This window comes from Trachypithecus francoisi, unplaced genomic scaffold (genome assembly GCF_009764315.1).
Source record: "Trachypithecus francoisi isolate TF-2019V2 unplaced genomic scaffold, Tfra_2.0 Lachesis_group4, whole genome shotgun sequence".
NCBI classification, from domain to species: Eukaryota; Metazoa; Chordata; class Mammalia; order Primates; family Cercopithecidae; genus Trachypithecus; species Trachypithecus francoisi.
In genome coordinates this window covers 60,380,728-60,402,000 of record NW_022681469.1, presented here as the reverse complement: position 1 = coordinate 60,402,000, position 21,273 = coordinate 60,380,728, and the positions used below count along the sequence as shown (strand labels likewise).

The window sequence follows — 21,273 nt, the reverse complement described above, 5'->3', positions numbered from 1 at the left end:
GCAGCCTGTATTTTTAGTAGAGATGGGGTTTCACCATGTTGGCCAGCATGGTCTCGATCTCCTGACCTCGTGATCTGCCCACCTTGGCCTCCCAAAGTGCTGGGATTACAGGCTTGAGTCATGGTGCCTGGCCACATTCCTGTCCTCTTAATCATTTTAAACATCCCTATATTAATCCTCCCTAGCCCTATTACATTTATGCTACTGGGTCCCTAGCCTATGTCTGATAAACACGTGTTATGTTTTCTCCTAGTCAGTGGCTTGTCCTTTTACATTTTATTTTGATCAAGTCCAATTTGTTTTATTTTTACTTTTTGTTGGTTCAATGTTTCATATACTATCTAAGAAAATTTTGGTGGTTAAAGGTTGCAAAGATTTTTCAACTACATATTTCTCTAGAGATTTTTTTGGCATTTTTTTATATGTAAGTTTATGAGCCATTTCCATTTAACTTTTAGTATGTTGTGATATGAGGCAATATTCTTTTTTCATGTAGATATTCAATTGCTCCAGTATCGTTTGCTGAATAAATGTAGGGTATCTACAGTAACGTATTAGACTTCTCTGCATGAAAAAAACTGCAAAGTGTTCTGGATGCTTGTATTCTCAAATAACATTGCTTTGTGTTTGACTTTGCACTGTATCCTGCAAACAACTTTATGCTTATTATGTCTTTAGAGTAATCTTGTGAAGTATGTGTTCTCAGTTTGTAGGTGAGGAAATTAAGGAGTTAAAAGACTTACTGAAGATATTACACACACATGCACACACACACATACACACACGGACAGAAAAAAATCCTCAAGCCTAGATCATTACACCTTACTTCAATACTTCTTAGTTTTCATTTCAAAACACACACACACACACACACACAAATCTTAACAACAAAGTAGATTCAAAAATGTCCTCAAAACAACTTGAGGCATAGCATGAAGCAACCACTGATTTTTCCCCAAAGATTCATGCTTTTTCTTTTATATTATGCATTTTGTATTCCTGTACATGACGTTTGCAAAGTTTACTAGATACAAAATCAAGTGTTATATTGTATATCATCAACTAAAACAGCTGTTTTAGATAAATGCAACACATTTCTCTATAACATTACTGCCAGCTCCTCTTTTGCCCAGGCCCTGCTCCTTCACAGATATGTGTAACCCATTTTGAAATACTCCCATATTGATTCTTACCTGGAGCCTCCTTAGAATTGCTTAGTGTTATTAGCAATATTCCTTTGTTAAAACAGAAGCAATTATAATATCTATATACCAAGGTAAATAGGATGCTGCAGACAAGCTCCCATCCTCCAATGACAACAGGCTTTGAACCATTCTGAAAATTCAAAAGTTATTACATCGTTGTTGGGTATTTTTTTCTTGCTATTCAATCAATAGTGTATACGAGGAGACATTCTGGAAGAAAGAGAGTAATCTAGAGACTATGAAGTTGAGGACCACTTTTTTGGGTTGCAAAGCCAGGAGATACGAGCTTCCCAAATTATATTCAAATGCAATAATATAAGTTTTCCTTGACAGTATGATGTTTGCTTTAGAAGGTACACTAGGAGAGGTATCTGTTAAAGATTTCCCATAATAGGAAATCAGCCATATGCAGAAAAAAAATGAAACTAGACCTATATCTCTCACAATATACAAAAATTAACTCAAGATGGATTAAAGACTTAAGACCTGAAACTATAAAAATCCTAGAAGAAAAACTCTTCTGGATATTGGCCTAGGCAAAGAATTTGTGACTGAAACTTCAAAAGCAAATATAACAAAAACAAAAATAGGCAAATGGGACAAACTGAAAAGCTCTGCACAGAAAAAGAAATAATCAACAGAGTAAACAGACAACCTACAGAACAGGAGAAAACATCTGCAAGCTAACGAACGAAGGACTAATATCCAGAATCTACGAGGAGTTCAAACAACTCAACGAGAAAAAAGCAAATAGCCCCATCAAAAAGTGGGCAAAGGTCATGAACAGACATTTTTCAAAGACAACATACAAATGGCTAACAGTCATGTAAGAAAATGTTCACCACCACTAATTGTAAAAGAAATGTAATTTAAAACCACAGTGAAGGCTGGGCGCAGTGGCTCACACCTGTAATCCTGCACTTTGGGAGGCTGAGGCGGGCAGATCATGAGATCAGCAGATCAAGACCATCCTGGCCAACATGGGGAAACCCGTCTCTACTAAAATACAAAAATTATCCAGGCATGATGGCACATGCCTGTAATCCCAGGTACTCGGGAGGCTGAGGCATGAGAATCACTTGAACCCAGGAGGTGGAGGTCTCAGTGACCGAGATCGCGCCCCTGCACTCCAGCCTGGTGACAGAGTGAGACTCGGTCTCAAAAAAAAAAAAAAAAAGAAAAAAAGAAAAAGAAAAAGAAAAACTGCAGTGAGAGACCACCTTACACTAGGTCAAAATGGCTATTATTAACAAGTCAAAAACAACAGATACTGGCAGGGATGTAGAGAAAAGGGAACACTTATACAATGTTGGTGTCATGTAAATTAGTACAACCTCTATGGAAAAACAGTATGAATATTTCTTAGAGTTAAAAATAGGACTACCATTTGATCCAGCAATCTCACTACTGCATATGTACCCAAAGAAAAACATATTATTATTTTTAAAAGACATTTGCACTTGTATGTTTATTGCAGCACTACTTATAATAGCAAAGTCATGGAATCAAACTAAGTGTCCATCAATGGAAAACTGGACAAAGAAAATCTGATATATATATAATTGAATACTACTCAGCCATAAAAAAGAAGAAAATCATGTCTTTGATGTCTTTGGCAGCAAATGGATGGAACTGTAGACCAGTATCTTAAGTGAAACAATTCAGAAACAGAAAGTCAAATACCACATGTTCTCACTTATAAGTGGGAGCTAAACAGTGCATACACATGGACATACAGAGTAGAATGATAGACACTGGAGACTTGCAAAGGTGGAAGCACGGGAGGGGGTGAGGAATGAAAAAAATTACCAGTTGGGTACAATGTACACTATTCAGATTATGGGTAAACTAAAAGACCAGACTTCACCACTATGCAGTTTATCCATATAACAAAACTGCACTTGTACCCCCTAAACCTATGAAAAAAATTAAAGATTATCCATGAAAAGTGATAATTAGTTTTTAATATCTATACAAATTTGGTGTATCAGTTAATAATATTCCTCTTTTTATGTTGCAGGAGCAGGAGAATCTGGCAAAAGCACTATTGTTAAACAAATGAAGTAGGTACACATCTGTCTCAAATGTTTAATATTTGATGTCTGTCCATGTGTTTGACCATTCTTAAAATACATGCTTTTGTAAATGCTGATTGACTGTCTTTTCTAAATCATGGATTACAACAGAGTGGTCATAGTTCCTGTGCAAATATACTTTGTATACTTTAGCAGAAAGTGTAGCAGTTGAATAATATTATAATTTCCATTTTTTAAAATGTGCCTCTCAACAAGACAATGCTTAAAGCATTATGTATTACTTATATTAATCTGGGTATATCAAGAGCTTTTTAATGTGATCATTAGCTGTAAATATTTTAAAATATGTCAATCAATGATGCATTTGTATTTTTAATCTCATTGGCATTTTTCCTACCTGGGAATAAAATGCTTAATTACTACCATGAATTTTGATGTATTTTTGCATTTGTTTTCTCTACTTTTTCCTTTTTATAATGAAATAACTAGATCTGAATTCCTTAATAAGGAAATAACGAAAACCAAAAAGAATGCAGTGTCTACCTGAATAAAATGGTAATTGACAAGTAAAGGTAAATGGGTGAAACCTCACGGCTTTGTTACTGCTAGAGAATTTTAAAGGATAATTGTTGCTAAAAAGAAGTAAAAGAAGAAGCAGAAGAAACAGAAGCAGAAGCAACAGCAGCAGAAGGAGGAGGAGGAGGAAAGAAGGAGGAGGAGCGGGGAGGAGGAAAGAGGAAGAGGAGGAAAAAGGAGAATAAAGAGGAGGAGGACCATGTTTGAGTGTATTTTTAAAGTATATGTTAAAGGATCTTGTTGTTTGGGACGTATTTTAAGAGGGAGTGATGCCCGCCAGCCAATAATGAAATTGGTTCCAATCTAAGCCACTGTTTTCCTTTTATGTGATAATGTCATGTAGGTTTTATATCAACCAATATTTAAGCTTCACTTATCTGCAGCCAAACGTTTGATCTTTCCTACTGTCTCTGAAGAACAGAGCTACATTATTCTGTTCCCTGGGATTGTATAATTTTTGAGTTTTTAGGACCATCCTGGCAACTAAGTCATCTGGCATTCATTTATTGCATTATCACAGTATCTGCCTGCTCTTGTCTCCCAGGCTATGATCATGCTTGAACCTTTCTTATCTTTTTTCATTTCTCCATTCTCTGTGAGCTTAAAGAAAAAAAAAAGACCAATTATTTGGCTACATAAAAATTAAAACTTTTAAATATAGTAAACAATAAATAAAATTAAACCAAAATTAGAAAACTAGAAAATATTTACAATAAATATGATAGATAAATAATTGGTGACTAGTATATAAAGGCCCACAGATTGCTAAGTAAAACAATAAGCTTCCCAATATACATAAATAGGGATAGGCTATGAACAGAGAGTATAGAAATGACAAAATTCAATAGATAAATAATGTATTTTAGTGTAACCTCATTAATTATAAAAATTAAAAATCAAATCAATAATGAGGTAATTTTTCATTGTAGTAAATTGACAAACAATAATTTAAAAATAATGTTACCCAATAAGAATGAGATTTTGAGAAATGGATATTTTTAATTGCTACTTGTAAAATTATATATTACAGAAAATTTATAAAAATAATTTTAATATACATAGTAAGCTGGGAAAATTAAAATTATTGATCTAAATATGTTTCTGAGAATTGTCAAAAATGATAAAATATGCAAAAGTGTGAAAATAAAATAATTCAAAAATATAAAATATAAAAGCCTGTATAAAAGGCTTATATCACTAAGATAATGAAATATGGGATAGAATAAAGTACCACAAATTAAAATAACACATAAACAATTAGGCTGCATAGTTACAGGAGTATTCATTCTTCAATTGCAATATTATAACTATTACAAATCATGTATTAATCTCATGTATATGAGAAGGTTTAAATATGTGGAAATGCTATGTTAACTAAAAAAACAGGTTACAAAATTGCATGAACATTTTTAATTTATTTTATTGATTTAATTTATTTATTTGAGAAAGGGTCTCGCTCTGTCACCTAGGCTGGAGTGCAGTGGCACAATCTTGGCTCACTACAACCTTCACCTCTCAGGTTCAAGCAATTCTCCTGCCTCAGCCTTCTGAGTAGCTGGGATTACAGGCACCTGCCACAATGCCCAGCTAATTTTTTTTTCTTCTTGATATTTTTACTAGAGTTGGGATTTCACTATGTTGGCCAGGCTGGTCTCGAAATCCTGACCTCAAGTGATCCACCTGCCTCAGCCTCCCAAAGTGCTGGGATTACAGGCATGAGCCACTGTGCCCGGTGCATGAACCTCAAGTATGATCAAATAGATAATTTTTTAAAATGAAAGAACATACACTAGTGTTCAAATAAATTTTCTCTCAATAGTAGAATTTAAAATTCAAAGCACCTTTGCTTTTAATATTGTTAGGCTTTTCACATTTTCTACAGTGAGCACTTCTTTTATTATTTAAAAAGAGCAGGTTTCCTTGTTCTGCTTTATCTTTCCTTTTTTCAGTAGAATTTCTGTAAAAAATAATCAAAATTTGCTCTCTTTACTTTCCACTTTTCATTTTCAGCCATTTTCATCACACTTTCGCCTCTGGTAAGTTGCAGAAGTTGCCCTTATGAAGATTATTTATTATGTCATCTTTGAATAGTCATTTTATTTGAAGTCTCCTTAAGTCCTTATGTTAATTCCAGATTACATCACTTTTCCCTCTTAAAATTTTTCTTCAGCTTCTTTAGAACTCTTTCCCAGTTCGTCTAAGTCTATCTCCTTTATTCTTCTAACTCTATCTCTGACTACAGTTAAAATGTTAGTGTCTCTACTGTACCAGGAGACACTGGCACTTCTCTACTTACTCTGCACCTTCAAACAAAAACTTCCAGAGTTCTATGATTGTCACTGGAATCTTCAAGCTGACTGTTTCAGAGTATTTCTTTCAAACTCACACACTTTGTCTAAACTAGGGAGGCAGACACATCTACTGCTATATTCTCTGGCTAGGTCCAAATCAGAATAAACATTAAACCTATCTCCCATCTGGCCTCTATTGCCCTAAAATTGATTACAACACCACCAGCCTACAACGCAATAAATCTCAGCGTAGTCATACTAAGCCTTCACCCTTTCACTAAGTCATGCCACATCTACACAATTGGTCTCCAAACACGTCATTGATCTCCATTGGTCATCATTTCTGACCTAGATTAATTCAGTATCTTCCTCAGGAGCTTCTACCTCCCTGCCCTTCCCTTCATTACATTATCCACACTGCCATGAACCAATCCATTTAAAGCTGATTGTATCTCCTGAATTCAACTCTTCACCCATGCTATCGAGATCAATCTCCTTGCCATGGCACACAAGACACTGGAGTCCAGTTCTTGCTGATGTCTTCATCCTCCTGTCCTATAATTTCTCCCCTCCTACTTCCTGCTTCACTAATGCTGACCTTTTGTAAGTCTGTAGACTAGCACACTATGGAAGGCTGAGCTTCATGGCTAAGATCATGGACTGTAAATCAGATTGTGTTTGTGGTCCAGCTGTACCACACACTAGCTGACTAAGTTGGGGGTATTTACTTAATTTATCTATGCTGACATTTCTTATTTATAAAATGTAGAACATAATTGTATCTACTTTGAAGGGCTTATTGTCAGAAATATGAAGACAGATGAAGTGCTTACAATAGTGCTTGGCACATATTAAACGCTTGAAAATTGTGAGCATCTATTTGTTCATACTGATCCTTCTGCCTAGAATGATTCTCTGCCCTTTGGATCATCTAGGAATAACTATCCTTGAACAATTAGCTGATTATCACTGCTTCCAAGATGTCTTCTTTGATACCTTACACCAACTCCTAGTAGAGTTTATCACTTTTTATTTTCTATAGCATCTTACTATATGCAGCGTTTGGTCCTATACATTATCATAATGTTCAAAAATCTCTTTATATGCTCTGCCTTCTTATTACTCAGTACTCTTCAACAGAACTTTGTGTGATGATAGGAAAGTTATCTATCTTGCCTTAAAATATGGCAGCTGCTAGCCACGTGTGGCTTCAGTAGCCACTTGAAATGTTGATAGTGTGATGGAGAAATTAAATTTTTAATTTTATTTAATTTTAATTAATCATCTAGTGACTAATGTATTATACAGCAGTGTTCTAGTCTATGGCTTGGGAAGGAGGGACTTGTATAATATATTCTCTTTACCACATAACACAGTATGTCACAGAAAATGCCCTGTGAAAGCTTATGAATTTCCACAGATCTAGGAACCAACTCTGCAGTTGGAGTGCTCTATCTCACAGAAATTGATATATGCAGCTCCTGGAAAAATGATGTTGTTTAAAGTCCCACTTCAACTGGACATGTTAACATCTGTTTTTATAATTTTTCTTTGTGATGAATGTTTCTTCATCTTCTGAGAGCAGTCAGAATTTGTTTCATGAAGAACACATAAGTACCCCACGTTTATTCACAGTTGCCATTTTAATAATTAAAATAATTTTCCAAGTTCAATTTGACAGAAAACTGGGATTTCTTTAGTAAACTTATTTTTGATCTATCCATAAAGACATTTTACTGCATTTTTTCTATGGTCTTTGTCTATTTTATTTACTTAAGTTATTTAATGATTCAATGCAGCAAGACAAACATGACCATGTTTAAAGTAGAAGTTCAGCAATGATTTGTAATCAAATAAAAAAAACAACGAATAACAAATAAGGCCCTGCTTTTACTCCTTTCAGTTGAGATTTCTTGTATATGAAGGTTCTAATATCTTCAAAGACATTAAAGAGGCACTTGTGCTCTTTTCCCCCATGCTAAAGCCTTTATACGTGTAGACACAATATAAATATTTAGTAATGTGACATCCAAAAAGACGCCTAATGAATACAAAGCACTTCAAGACAATAAAAAAATTATAGAAAGGAACAAAAACAATTCTACAATAAAGATGCAAAAATACGTAACTGGCACATGTAATGATTTTAGCTTTTGATAGGTAAATCTATTTTAAGCTATTATTCCAAAACTACTAGTAAAATCGTGAGTTTGGCTGAATGAGTGGAAGGTAGAGAAGAGTTCAGCCAAATAAAATGTCAGGCATTTCAACTTTTATAACTCAGTGGCACGTACACAGATGGAGAACTGACAAGAGATTTAACACAGGGCAATTACCTGTACTAAAAACGATGCCTTTGTTGATGCTGTAAATAGAAAGCAGGCACTCCTACTTTCCAGCAATTGGAAAAGTCATGAATGTTCTAAATGACTTAACTTCCTCTAGACTTCAGGTTGTGAACACAAGGCCAAGTTTCAAAACTCTGAATATATCTTTGTCCTGGGAATCTAGAAATTTTTTTCTTAACAAAAAAAAAACCAAAAAACAAAAACCAAAACAAACAAACAAAAAAACCAGGCTTTTTAAGTATAATGCTTATGATTTACTCATTTCAGAAAAGCATTTTTAAATAACAAATCCTAAGTCCTTTTGTATTTATCATGGTAGCCCAGAAAGAAAATATTGTATGAATGAAATGATAATGAAAGTCCAAAGGCATAAAATTGTTTAGATTTAGCATATACATATGGTCAAAATTCCTTTTTAATGAAAATATACTATAATTGTATTCAAGTAACTTATTTTGATGTGCTTTAGTGTTACAATCAATTATTCAACTCACAGAAACTTTTCATGTTTAAATTATAGGATCATCCATAAGAACGGTTACAGTGAGCAAGAATGCATGGAGTTCAAAGCAGTAATTTACAGTAATACATTGCAATCCATCCTAACTATTGTGAAAGCCATGACTACCCTTGGAATTGATTATGTAAATCCCAGAAGTGCAGTAAGTATGCAAATAATGACAGCTGTATGTCCTGCAATAGAGTTTGAGCCATAAGAGGACTTAATAAGTTCATAGTATTAATCTATACCCAAAATTTAAAAATATGAAACATGAATTTTGAAACATTCATCATGTTTTGTGTAAGATTCTTATTTTCCTTGAAGTGAAACATTTTTACTGTATACTATTATTCAACATTAGTTGTTTTCCTGAGGATTAAACTTAATATCAAATAATATACCATAACAAATAAAAATATTGTTTACGATTGCTAAATACAAAAGTTTATGGCATAAACACAATTTGCAATATCTCTACATTAATTTTTTTAGTTATGTCATTTCAAAGAGACTAAAAATGTTTAATAATAACACAACAATTATAATTAATGTTTGATGATGATTACAAAGTCTGTGTGGCAACAGGGAAATGATTATAATGCTAAGTTTTTTAAAAAAGAATTCAAATTGTAGGAGCAAGCAAATGTTTGTATATTAAGTATATTCAAGTAGTCATAGTTCTGTTTGTAAGGTAACAACAAAATTATTTTCTCCCTACTTTATATTTTGCTATATAGTTATTTTATATTAAAATATATTTGAAATCCACTTACTTTAAAAGTTTATAAGCAAATATATAGAAGTATTTGGCAAATGAAACTTATAGTATTATCCAAAGAACCATAGTTGACCCCACCCAAAAAAGAGTAACTGAGTAGAATCCACAAGAAGAACTCACCCATTTCCATATGTCCCCTCCAGGAGCAGCTGGGCATCTGGTTACCTCCAGAGGATGCCAGTTGAATGCCTACCAATGTAATTCTTGGAAACCTTGCTATAGAAACAATAAAAATAGAGAACAAAAGCATAGTAAGGATAAAGAAAGAGGAGTCATTTGAACTCCCTCACCCAGCTTAGTGGACCTTGTAAATGGCCACTGGATCTTGTAAATGACCACTAGAAATCATTACAATTAAAACAAACAAACAAACAAAGGCGGCTTTTCCATGCTCTTAATGTAAAGAAAGGGTAAATCCCCCTTTTTCTTGTCACTTTTCTTCAAAGAACAAAGAAATGCTAAGTATGGTCTTCAGACAGATAGTTTATAAAGCAAGGAGTCAGGTATTTTACTGATTCCCATTTCTAGCTTTCTCCACAGTTTGCTCCAATCTATCTCTCTGGCTACAGTTTCCCACTCATGTGTAAAAGGGGAACTTGGAGGAGCTGAACTCCAAGATCCTTTTACTCTTTATCTCTCTATGACTTAGTGACCATGTTCTTATTTAAGTGTAGTTCAGTTATGGATCTGAACCTTGGCTTTTTCTAAGATACTAGGATTTTAAATTGACTCTTAAGAGACGACATAGTATAACCACCTTAATTTAAAAAACAAGGCTCAAAGAAGATTAGTTTGGTTTACATTAAGTAGCTAGAGTTTATGGCAAAACTCACTTCTCCTGGATTCCATTATAGTGCTTTTTGCTTTTAAAGGATTTAATGATTAGAAATATTTTATCTTTTTATCTTAGGCAATAATAGTCACTAAAATAGATGTACCTTCTTAAGTCCTTTGAGAATGATTTAATGATGTTTAAATTTGTAGATGCAATATGGTATTCCATGCATTTGTGTCAGAGAAGTTGGAAATTACCTTGCCTATTGCCTCTTATTTAATTATACTGTATCCTTCATATGACCCAGAGTTTGTGAAAAAGTGATGTTCTGATCACTAAAGACCTGAGATTTGACTGGGTGTGGTGGCTCATGCCTATAATCTCAACACTTTGAGAGGCTGAGGCAAGAGGATTACTTGAGCCCAGGAGTTCCAGACCAGTCTGAAAAATATAACCAGATCTTGTCTCTATTAAAAAAAAAAAAAAAAAAAAAAAAAGAAGAAGAAGAAGAAGAAAAAGAAAAAAAAAATTAGCTAGGCATGGTGGCGTGTACCTGTAGTCCCAGCTACTTGGGAGGCTGAGGTGGGAGTTTCACTTGAGTTTGGGAGGTCAAGGTTGCAGTAGCTGTGATGTTGCCACTGCACTCCAGCCTGGGCAACAGAGCAAGACCCTGTCTTCAAAAAAAAAAAGAGAGACGTGAGATTTATTAGTAAAAGTCTTAATGATTTGACATACAGGGGAAGTGAAAATAAACTCTACACATTGCTGTCATCATGCTAATTAAAAATAAAATACAGTTTATTCAGACTGTATCTCGAATAGTGTAAATAGAGCAACTTAAGCAGCACCTCGCCATTGCCATAACTTCTCAGGAGTACCTATGTCCTCAACTATCAGAACATCACAATTGTCAGGCACAATGTAGTTCATATTTTTATTTCAACTGATGTAAACTCTAGCAGCTTCAACTGCATTCTAGTACTTGATTTTGAGATTAATATACTCTGACCTGTTTAAAATTGTTTATTTAACAGAGTGATTGCTAAACACTACCTACATGTGACTTTCAGAGTTCTGATTAGCTCTCAATTATTTATACAAGTACATATGCTTTTACACAACCATTTGCACACCACCACACAGATTGCCAAAGAGAGGAAGTTCTGATAGAAAATTTATGTGAGCTTTATTAGTCACTGGGTCTATAAGTTTGGACAACTTAACCTCTCTATATTTCAGGGTCTGCTTCCACAGAATGTTATGGTTTTCCTCCTTGAGTTACAATGACTATTAAAAGAGGAAGCAAAAACATAAGAAATCTACTATAATACAGAGTATTATAGAATGAAAATTTTCAATAAATATTAGGTATTATTATTTTTCAATACTTGTTTTGAATATAGGCTCATTAAAATTTATGTAGTGAAATCTACGCATCCAACATCATTTGAAAAAATTATTTTTTAATGAACTATTTATGTGGTAGACATTTAGTTGGATACTGGGAATGTAGTGAGGGCTCAGCAGTAACTGAGATGGAAATAATATTTGTCATCAGGAGAGGATAGCTTGATGTTTAACAAATAATTACAAATGATACGCTATTTCAAAAAGGCTGTGTGACTAAATGTGGAGCTCCATCCTTGCTGAAAGAAGGTAATACTAAGAAGGGGAACACTAACATTAAATGCGGATGGAAAAGAACTAATTAGTTTGGTTTTGGAAATGGGTTTGTAAGTTCTATTTGATATCTACATATGTAAGCAATTACAAACGTGCATTTGAAGCCCAAAATAGACACTTTGTCTAGAGATCTAAATCTAGGTGTTTTTGGCATGCCGTTATACTATGGCATATAATTCATACTAAGAAAGTAGGATGGAATAGATGAAGCACTTAGATTAACAAGGGAAAGGTATTAGGGATAACAGAGTCTAGGGAAGAGTGTTAAAAAAAAAAACACAATATTTACTGCTCACTTGTTAGGAAAAGAAAACTTCAGGGGAGAGGATAGAGGAGTAAAAGGAAATCAGAAGTATGAAATCACAGAATTCAAGAGAAGTGTTCCAAAGGGAATTATCGACATTGAAAAGTCTTGAGAAGTCAAGAAAGGAGACTATTAAATAGAATCTATTGGATTTAGAAATATGGAGCCATTGGGAATATAGTGAGAGAGGTTTCAGAAGAATGGTGGACTCCTACTCCTGTGGAGTATGTGGAAAAATTAGAATAGGCTATTGGAACAGTTAAGGGCAATATTTTCAGGACCTATAGCCAAGGAGTAGGAGAGAGATGGGATATGTAGTTAGAGGGGAAGCAGCTAAATGGGGCTTGTTCTCATTGGTTGTGGTTTAGTATTTGATAGACTTATATTTCATAAGCATAAAACTTGAAAAGAGGGTTAAACTGAAGAAAGAGGAAAGGAGAAATAATGAAGATACTTAGTAAATAACTACTTATCCTTTTGCATATTATTATATCCTATTTTGGAGCATATAGAATCCACTCAACCAACATAAAAGAATGCTGAAAATTGTAACACTTTTACTACATAATTTGAATGGTGTTGTCATCATCTTGGACATAGAACCCCACAAAGTAAACTCTACAATATGAACCAAAAAGCAGCAACTGATTCCTCAAGATGTTCTACAATTGAAGTTCTGTGATCAAATCCATTTGATATATATGCATACAACAACAACTTGGAAATTTTCAACCAATATTACTACTGAAAGATTCTGAAAACCCAGTAGCAACAAAACATGGCATTTTTAACTTAGCGTTTCTCACAATTACTAAGTAAATGACAAAGCCTTCCTTTCTTTTGATGCTTTTTTCATGATCTTTGGAAATATGACTGTAGGGTTCAGAATAAGTTCCACAAAGTTCTAAGACTACCTGGGATACCTAATATTAATGATGAAGGTCTAAGTAATCTGCAGGGAAAACACATATTTTATTTTCTATACAATGTAGTCCCAAAGTTACACAATCTTAAGAGAATGAAGATGGGTTGATAGGTGCAGCAAATCACCATAGCACATATATACCTAAGTAACAAACCTTCATGTTCTGCACATGTATCCCCGAACTTAAAGTAAAATAAGAAATGAATGAATAAATAAAAGAAATATTCTTAAGAAAAAAAAAGAGAGAGAGAGAGAGAATGAGCCATTCCAGGCCCACTGTAATTCCCAAGCCTTTCCAAATACCTCATAGGGAAATAAAGCTTATTTGGGATGCCACTCAAATCCACAGGGTGTTATTTGAAAAATGTGGCAGACAGGATGATTAGAGAAGTCTTCATTGAGGAGGTGGTATTGGGAAGAGACTTGAGTGAAAAAGAAAGTGAACCATAGGAAGGACATGGAGGGAACAACTGTTGAAATGCGTTGAAATGGGGGCTTGGTGAGTTCAAGAAGCAACAAGTTGTTCCGTGAATCTTGAGTCTTGGGGGCAGGGAGAGAAAGGGAGAAAGGAGGGAAAGAGGGGGTCAAAACATGTCGAGCCTTGTGAGTCACAGTAAGGGATAAGGGATTTGGGTTTTGAGTTTTGAGTGTGGTGAGAAATTACTAGAGTCTTTAAAATATAACAATAAAATAGTAGGACTTAAGTGTTCCATCAGTTTGGCCATTATGAGAAGATAACTTTTCGTTATACCTATACATTTTGGTGTTATATATTTTAAAAATTCACATTTGATGGGTAGGCTCAATCCCTTAAAAGCTTTAAAGAATTTTAAATTTAAAGAATTATTTAAATTATACCAGCTTTTCAATAAGCACAGAAGAACATCAAGAATTGAAATACACTATGTTCAATAAAGTGTTATTTATGGTTAAAAAAATAACAACCGTATATTGCCAGAGATTCTTAATGCAGTCAGAACAGTTGCATCACCTTGAAGCTTTTAAAAGCTACCTTTGCAGGGCCTGATATGCAGAGATTCTGATTCATTTTGTTTAGGTTGCAGTTCTGCTATCAGCATTGCTAAGGGTACACCATATGCTGATGATGTGCAGCCGGGATTGAAAATCCTCTCCATGGGCTCCACCTATGCATGCATAAATTTAAAAGTAAAAGGTCTGGAGACACAAAAACCAACCTGATAGGATAACTTGCCTTTGTGGGAGGTAGTAGGATTGAAGTGGTCAAGGGAGACTTTGTAACATTTAAGTATTTAGAACTCTATTCATCATACCTCTACAAATAAAGTATATTGAAATTTAAAATAGAATATTTTTTTTTTAAAAAGGAAGGCCAGATATGGTGGTTCACGCCTGTAATCCCAGCACTTTGGGAGGCCGAGGTGGGCCGATCACGAGGTCAAAAGATGGAAACCATCCTGGCCAACATGGTGATACACTGTCCCTACAAAAAAAAAAAAAAGAAAAAAAATCAGCTGGGTGTGGTGGCGGACATCTGTAGTCTCAGCTACTTGGGAGTCTGAGGCAGGAGAATCGCTTGAAAGTGGCAGGTGGAGGTTGAAGTGAGCCTAGGTTATGCCACTACACTCTAGCCTGGGTGACAGAGCAAGACTCCATCTAAACAATAAAAATAAAATAAAAAAGAAAAAAGAAAAAAGAAAGAAAAGAAGAGAAAAAGAAAAAAGGAAGAAATGAAACAGTGTGTTTGGTTTGTAAAGCTATGCTGAGAAGATGTATAATTTTTTCTCCTTAGGGATAAAACTGTGTAGTGGTTGTTTTATTGCATCATTTGTTCTAAATAGCACTTTAATAGTGGAAGGAGCCAATAGCATGACGCTAGCAAAAGTGACCAGAGCATATTTCGCTGAACTTGCAGTATTCTTTCATATCCATTTAATAGAGAAATGGGGTTTTAAAAATCTATCCTGTGTTGATGCAGGAAAATCAGGTTGAGACTTGATTTGGCCATTTGTTGACAAAAAAGCCAAACTCTGTAAAATACTTGAAGAGATTTATTTTGAGCCAAATGTGAGGGCCATGACCCATGGCATAGCCTCAGGAGGTCCTGAGAACATATGCCCAAGGTAGTTAAGTCATAGCCCGATTTTATACATTCTATGGGGATAAAAGTTACAGGCAGATATCAGTCAATACATGCAAGGACCAGAAAGGTAGGATAACTTGAAGCAGGACCTTCCAGTCATAGGTGGATTCAAACATTTTCTGATTGGTAATTGGTCGAAAGAATTAAGTCATTGTCTAAAGGCCTAGAATGAATAGAAAGGAGTCTCTGGGTTAAGAGGTTGTGGAGACCAAGGTTCTTATTATATAGATGAAGGCTCATAGGTGGCACCCTTACAGGCAATCGATGGCAAATATTTCCTGTTTAGACCTTTAAAAAGTGCTAGACTCTCAGCTAATCTCACAAGGATCAGAAAAGGACTTGAAAAGGGAAGGGGATTTTCTACACAGTGTAAGTTTCCCCCACAAAAGACAGCTTTTATTTTATTGTTATTTTCTTTTATTCTTTTATATATGCCAAAAAAAATATTTGGGGATAAAATAATTTATTTCAGGGCCTGCTCTATACTGGAGTCAGGTTGGAATTTGGAATCTTATTGCTATAAAGAGTCAGTTTTATCAGTCCTAAGATTATCTGTTTTACTGTTAATGCTGATGAGTTGTGCCTGAATTCCAAAGGGAGGAGGGCCTAATGAGGCACGTCTGACCCCACACTTCCTATCAGGATTGACCTAGTTTTTCAAGTTTCTCTTGGAATTCTCTTGGCCAAAAGGGATTTTTGTTGGTTGTGGGGCTTAGAATTCTGTTGCTTGGGGGACTCAGAATTTTGTTTTGGGTTTACACATTGAATATGTGGACCAATGATCATCTGATCAGCTTACTTTTAACAATAAAAGCTGATTGTGAAGAAAGATAGAATAAGTTTTGTTGTTGTTGTTTTTTTTTTTTTACCCTTACCTGTGTCTCTTTAACAATAAGTGACATACCCTTATTTTTTATACAAAGAGCAAGCAGATTCTTGATAAAACGGTAGAATAAAACTGTAGTCAGTTCAAAATAATAATAATCTGAATTGTATCAGAAAAGCAGCAAGTTCTTATTGAATATACTTCGTTGGTAGTGTCAGAGACATTTGAAGTAGAGCAACTTCATCTTAAATAGGAGCTGAGGAAAGTGAGACTCAGACCCACTGGGCTTCATTCCCAGACAGTTAAGGCATTCTAAGTTACAGGGTGAGATAGGAGGTCGGCATAAGATGCCGACGTAACGACGTTGCTGATAAAACAGGCTGCAGTAAAGAAGCTGGCCCAAACCCACCAAAACCAAGATGGCCATGAGAGTGACCTCTGCTTGTCGTCACCGCTATACTCCCACCAGCACCATGACAGTTTATAAATGCCATGGCAATGTCAGGAAGTTACCCTACATGCTCTATCAAGGGGAGGCATGAAGAATCCACCCCTTGTTTAGCATATCATCAAGAAACCATAAAAATGAGCAACCAGCAGCCCTCAGGGCTGCTCTGTATATGGAGTAGTCATTCTTTCATTCCTTTACTTTCTGAATAAACTTGCTTTCACTTTGCTCTACGGACTCATCCTGAATTCTTTCTTGTGTGAGATCCAATAACCCTCTCTTGGGATCTGGACTGGGACCACTTTCCTGTCGCAGTAACAGCCTGACATGGCACAGAAGGTGCTTGTGTTTGACTCATATTCTGATGCTTATTGTATATACTGGTTTACTGGTTTCTAAAAGTTTGAGCGTTTTAGATTCCTCACATGTAAAATGGAGAAAATATAGTGTCTATCTCATAGTTGTGAGGATTATGTGAGATATTTTATGTATAGTTTTGTAAACTGTAATAATATGCACCAGGAGGATTATGAACTAAAAAGGATATCAGCTTTGGAGGCTGACAACAAGGTTAAGTTCAGACTTCTCCATTTGCCTGGACTATTACCACAGTCAATTTAATTATTCCGAAACTCAATCTCTTAATCTTTAAAAAAAAAAATTGTCATAAAGCTATTTAGATTATTAGTTAAAATAAATTACAGACTATAGTATTTATACTATAAACTCAATATATATTTGACTATAGTATTTCTACTTAAACTCAATAAACTTCTATTTCCTTCTTCCCTGGTAAGCTCCAGATCTTATCCCAACAGGACTAAGACAATAATTCCTTGCTTTGCATAAAAAATTCTCACCTCTGCCCTACTGGTTTGTTCCAAAGGCATGCAATCAACAATACCTACAGGGATGTTCAAAAATATTAAATGGATCCAAATGTTTACCATTCTTTATTTGTATGATTAAGAGGAGGTAACCTGATGACAAAAAATATTACATATTAATTTTTTGAAAAAATACAATTTTAGAATAACGAATTCATTTCCCATTTTTACTCTAATTTTTTTTTTTTTTTTTTCTGGAGACAGGGTCTGGCTCTGTCACCTACGCTGGAATATAGTGGTACAATCTCTGCTCACTGCAACCTCTGCCTCCCAGGCTCAAGCAATTCTCCCACCACAGTCTCCCTAGTAGCTGGGACTACAGACATGCACTACATCCCTGACTAATTTTTTTGTAGGAAAAATTTTGCCATGTTGCCCAGACTGGTCTCAAACTCCTGGACTCAAGTGATCTACCCACCTCAGCCTCCCAAAGTACTGGGATTACAGGTGTTAGCTACCATGCCTGGCCTACTCTAATTTTTACTTGGCTTTTTTTTCTAGAAAAATTCATGGCAATGATTAAAAAAAGAAGAAAATACCAGATTAAATCAGGTTAATTTTTCTTTTACCTTGGTATAATATGTAGACCTTCTGCAAACTCAATATGAATACAGCAAAGTATTATTATCCTTCTTGATACCATATTCAGAAGTCAGTGATATATTTCAAAATATGCTAATTTCTTCACATAATATTTTATAGTTTTTGCAAAGGAGAACTCTTCTGGACATCAACCAGCCATGAGAAACTTTAGTTCTATTTACCTCGATATAGTTTAAAAAGATGTTTGGTGGAATTATTAGCTAAAGGAATAAGATTAAAATCATCCCATTAAAATACTCTATTAGAAAACAGAGTATGTGATTCCAAATAATACATTCTTATTCTCACCAAAACATTGTTCTAGGAGGACCAACGACAACTTTATGCAATGGCAAATACCCTGGAAGATGGTGGCATGACGCCTCAACTGGCTGAGGTAATAAAACGGCTATGGAGAGATCCGGGAATTCAGGCCTGCTTTGAAAAGGCATCTGAGTATCAGCTCAATGACTCAGCAGCTTAGTAAGTGAATTCACTTTAAGGGGAATTGAAGGTAAAACATTTAAAATTAAGAATTATAATTCTGCATACTTTGCATTTGTAAATGCAAATGAAGAAAATAAATGGTGTTACATTTTATTAGAGTAAAATAAAAAGCAATTGAAGAGAAATGAAAATGAGCAAGGTGACATAATGAGATGTAAGAAAATATAAGCAGGGGAGCATTTTAAATAACTAAGTTTAAAACTGCCCGAGAAGATATTATGTTGCAAATATCTTCTCTTGATTAAAAAGAGTTAACCATTAAGCATAGCCTTTCACACTTATACAGTCTGGTGACATGCACACTGAGGTTTTGGGCTATTCAGTTCATCTCTATTCATATTAGTGAAATCATCTCCTAGGTTAAGTTTATTAATGACACATGCCTTGGCTCACTGGGTTGATGACCTTGATACAAAATTCTAGAAGAAATTAATGAATTGATTTCCAAAACACTTATATACCAGGGGATTCTTCTGGAGTCTCAAAAAATTGTATAAATTTCACTGCTTATATCATCCATTTAGTACTAATTAACCATAAGGAAATTAGGGGCTTGTGACACTATAATTTCATTATTAAAGTGATTTAAAATTTTCTTTTAGTGCTGGGCACAGTGGCTCATGCCTGTAATCCCAGCATTTTGGGAAGCCATGGCAGGCAGACAGCTTGAGCTCAGGAATTTGAAACCAGCCTGGGCAACATAGCAAAGCCAAGTTGCTTCAAAAAAAAAAATACAAAATTAGCCAGGTGTAGGGGCACATGCCTGTAGTCCCAGCTTCTTGGGAAGCTGAGACAGGAGGATTGCTTGAACCCAGGAGGTCAAGGCTTCAGTAAGCAGAGATTGCACCACTGCACTCCAGCCGGGGCAAAAGAGCAAGACCCTGTCACCAAAATAACCCCAAAAACAATTCTTTTAGTAAGTGGTTCCTAAGATAGCTCTGCTACTACATGCCTGCAAGATATGTGCATATGTAAATACAATCTAATTACTCATTTTCTATTTCCATTCATGCATATGTGTGAAAAAGTATAAATATACTTCTTTTGATGAACTCCTCCCACCAACAGAACCTACTAGCATCATTTAATTAAACAAAAGCAAAACAGTAATATAAAAGTGAAACAAATGAAAAAGATCAGTAAAGACAGAACAATGAAGCTTGTATGACACTTCAGATTTTTAATCACTGATGGACAGAATGATTATGGAGAGAAATAAGCTATATAAATTCTAGGGAAAAAATTCTGTAATTATTCATTCTTCTTTATTTTAGACCCCAATTTCAAAGGACACATTGCTTTTGGAGGAAAGAGTTTTTCCTAGCTCTCTGATGAAGGAGAGAATGAATCTCATTGTGTGATTATATCAACTTGAATAACTTTTCATAAGTGTCTCAGCACCTACCACATTTTAATAGTAAAAGGGATCTCTGCAGTGGAGTAAAACATTGCTTTTCTATACTATTCATTGGTAAGGGTAGTCACAATGAGTAAGAAGCTGAATTGTGGAATATTCCCATAAAATCTTGCTCAGTAAAGCTCTGGGTAGAGAGCCAGAGAGAAAGATAGATTAAAGTGGGCTCTCATTAATATATTTAGTCTTGTACAAACCACATAGTTAAAATGGGCAAATAAATGGCATTTTATTGTATTTTCTAGTATCTAATTTTAATTTTTTCCTTTATGTAAACATTTAAAGTATGTTTTACACTGGGACTATCTACTCCATTATAGATTCATAGTAAAATTTTAAATCTGTTCATCAAGTTAAAAACAATTAAACAATATAAATTTGCATTCATTTCATAAATGTTTCCTATATTGTAATAGTTTTCAACCACCCAGATTACTGCAGGTGCAACAGAATAACAAAAGAAAAGCTGATATTCCCTGTTTCAGAGAAATTTCATACATAAGCCAAAAAGTAATAATAATAATAAAGTGTTATTTTTTTTTCTGCTCTTAGGTGTCCTTAAAATGAAAGCTTGCTGAGAAAGGTAGTTGAATGGTCATTGCTTTCTTCTAGAAATTAAGAGCAGATTTTTTTCAAACACTGAATTATACTGGAAAACTAGATATAAAATGAGATTGGTACTACAATTTGTCTATTTCATATACATTATATAGAGCAAGGTCTCTAATACTTTTTTCTTTTCTTTCTTTTGGTATAAGTAAGATACTTCTTGTTTCCTCAAATGTAGAGATCCTTCCAGTTAAGGCTAACAAAAAAGTGAATATAATCAGAATAAGGGAAAGGAATGCCATAGTTGGCAACATAACCTCATCAGTTCCAGAACATTGAAAGGAGAGGGGTGCGGCAGGGACAATCAGAGGAAACATTTTAGTTGACTGCATGGTTTACTAATCGCAGTGAAGCCATGTAGTGTGCCTTTAAAATTCCACATGCTTTAAGAATTACCATAGACTACACCAGGAAAAATCCTAGTTTAAATAATTGGAAAATAATTTAGTACTTTT

At 34.7% G+C, this 21,273-nt stretch overlaps 1 protein-coding gene across 1 annotated transcript in view; it reads left to right on the top strand.

Moving 5' to 3' along the window:
* Window positions 1-3,226: 3,226 nt before the first annotated feature.
* Window positions 3,227-21,273, top strand: part of GNAT3 (G protein subunit alpha transducin 3) — a 36,174-nt gene continuing 18,127 nt past the window's right edge. The window contains exons 1-3 of the mRNA XM_033193621.1: window positions 3,227-3,268; window positions 8,977-9,118; window positions 18,614-18,771. Coding sequence (XP_033049512.1) covers window positions 3,264-3,268; window positions 8,977-9,118; window positions 18,614-18,771 — 305 coding nt within the window. The 5' untranslated portion in view covers window positions 3,227-3,263. The remainder of the gene's footprint in view (window positions 3,269-8,976; window positions 9,119-18,613; window positions 18,772-21,273) is intronic.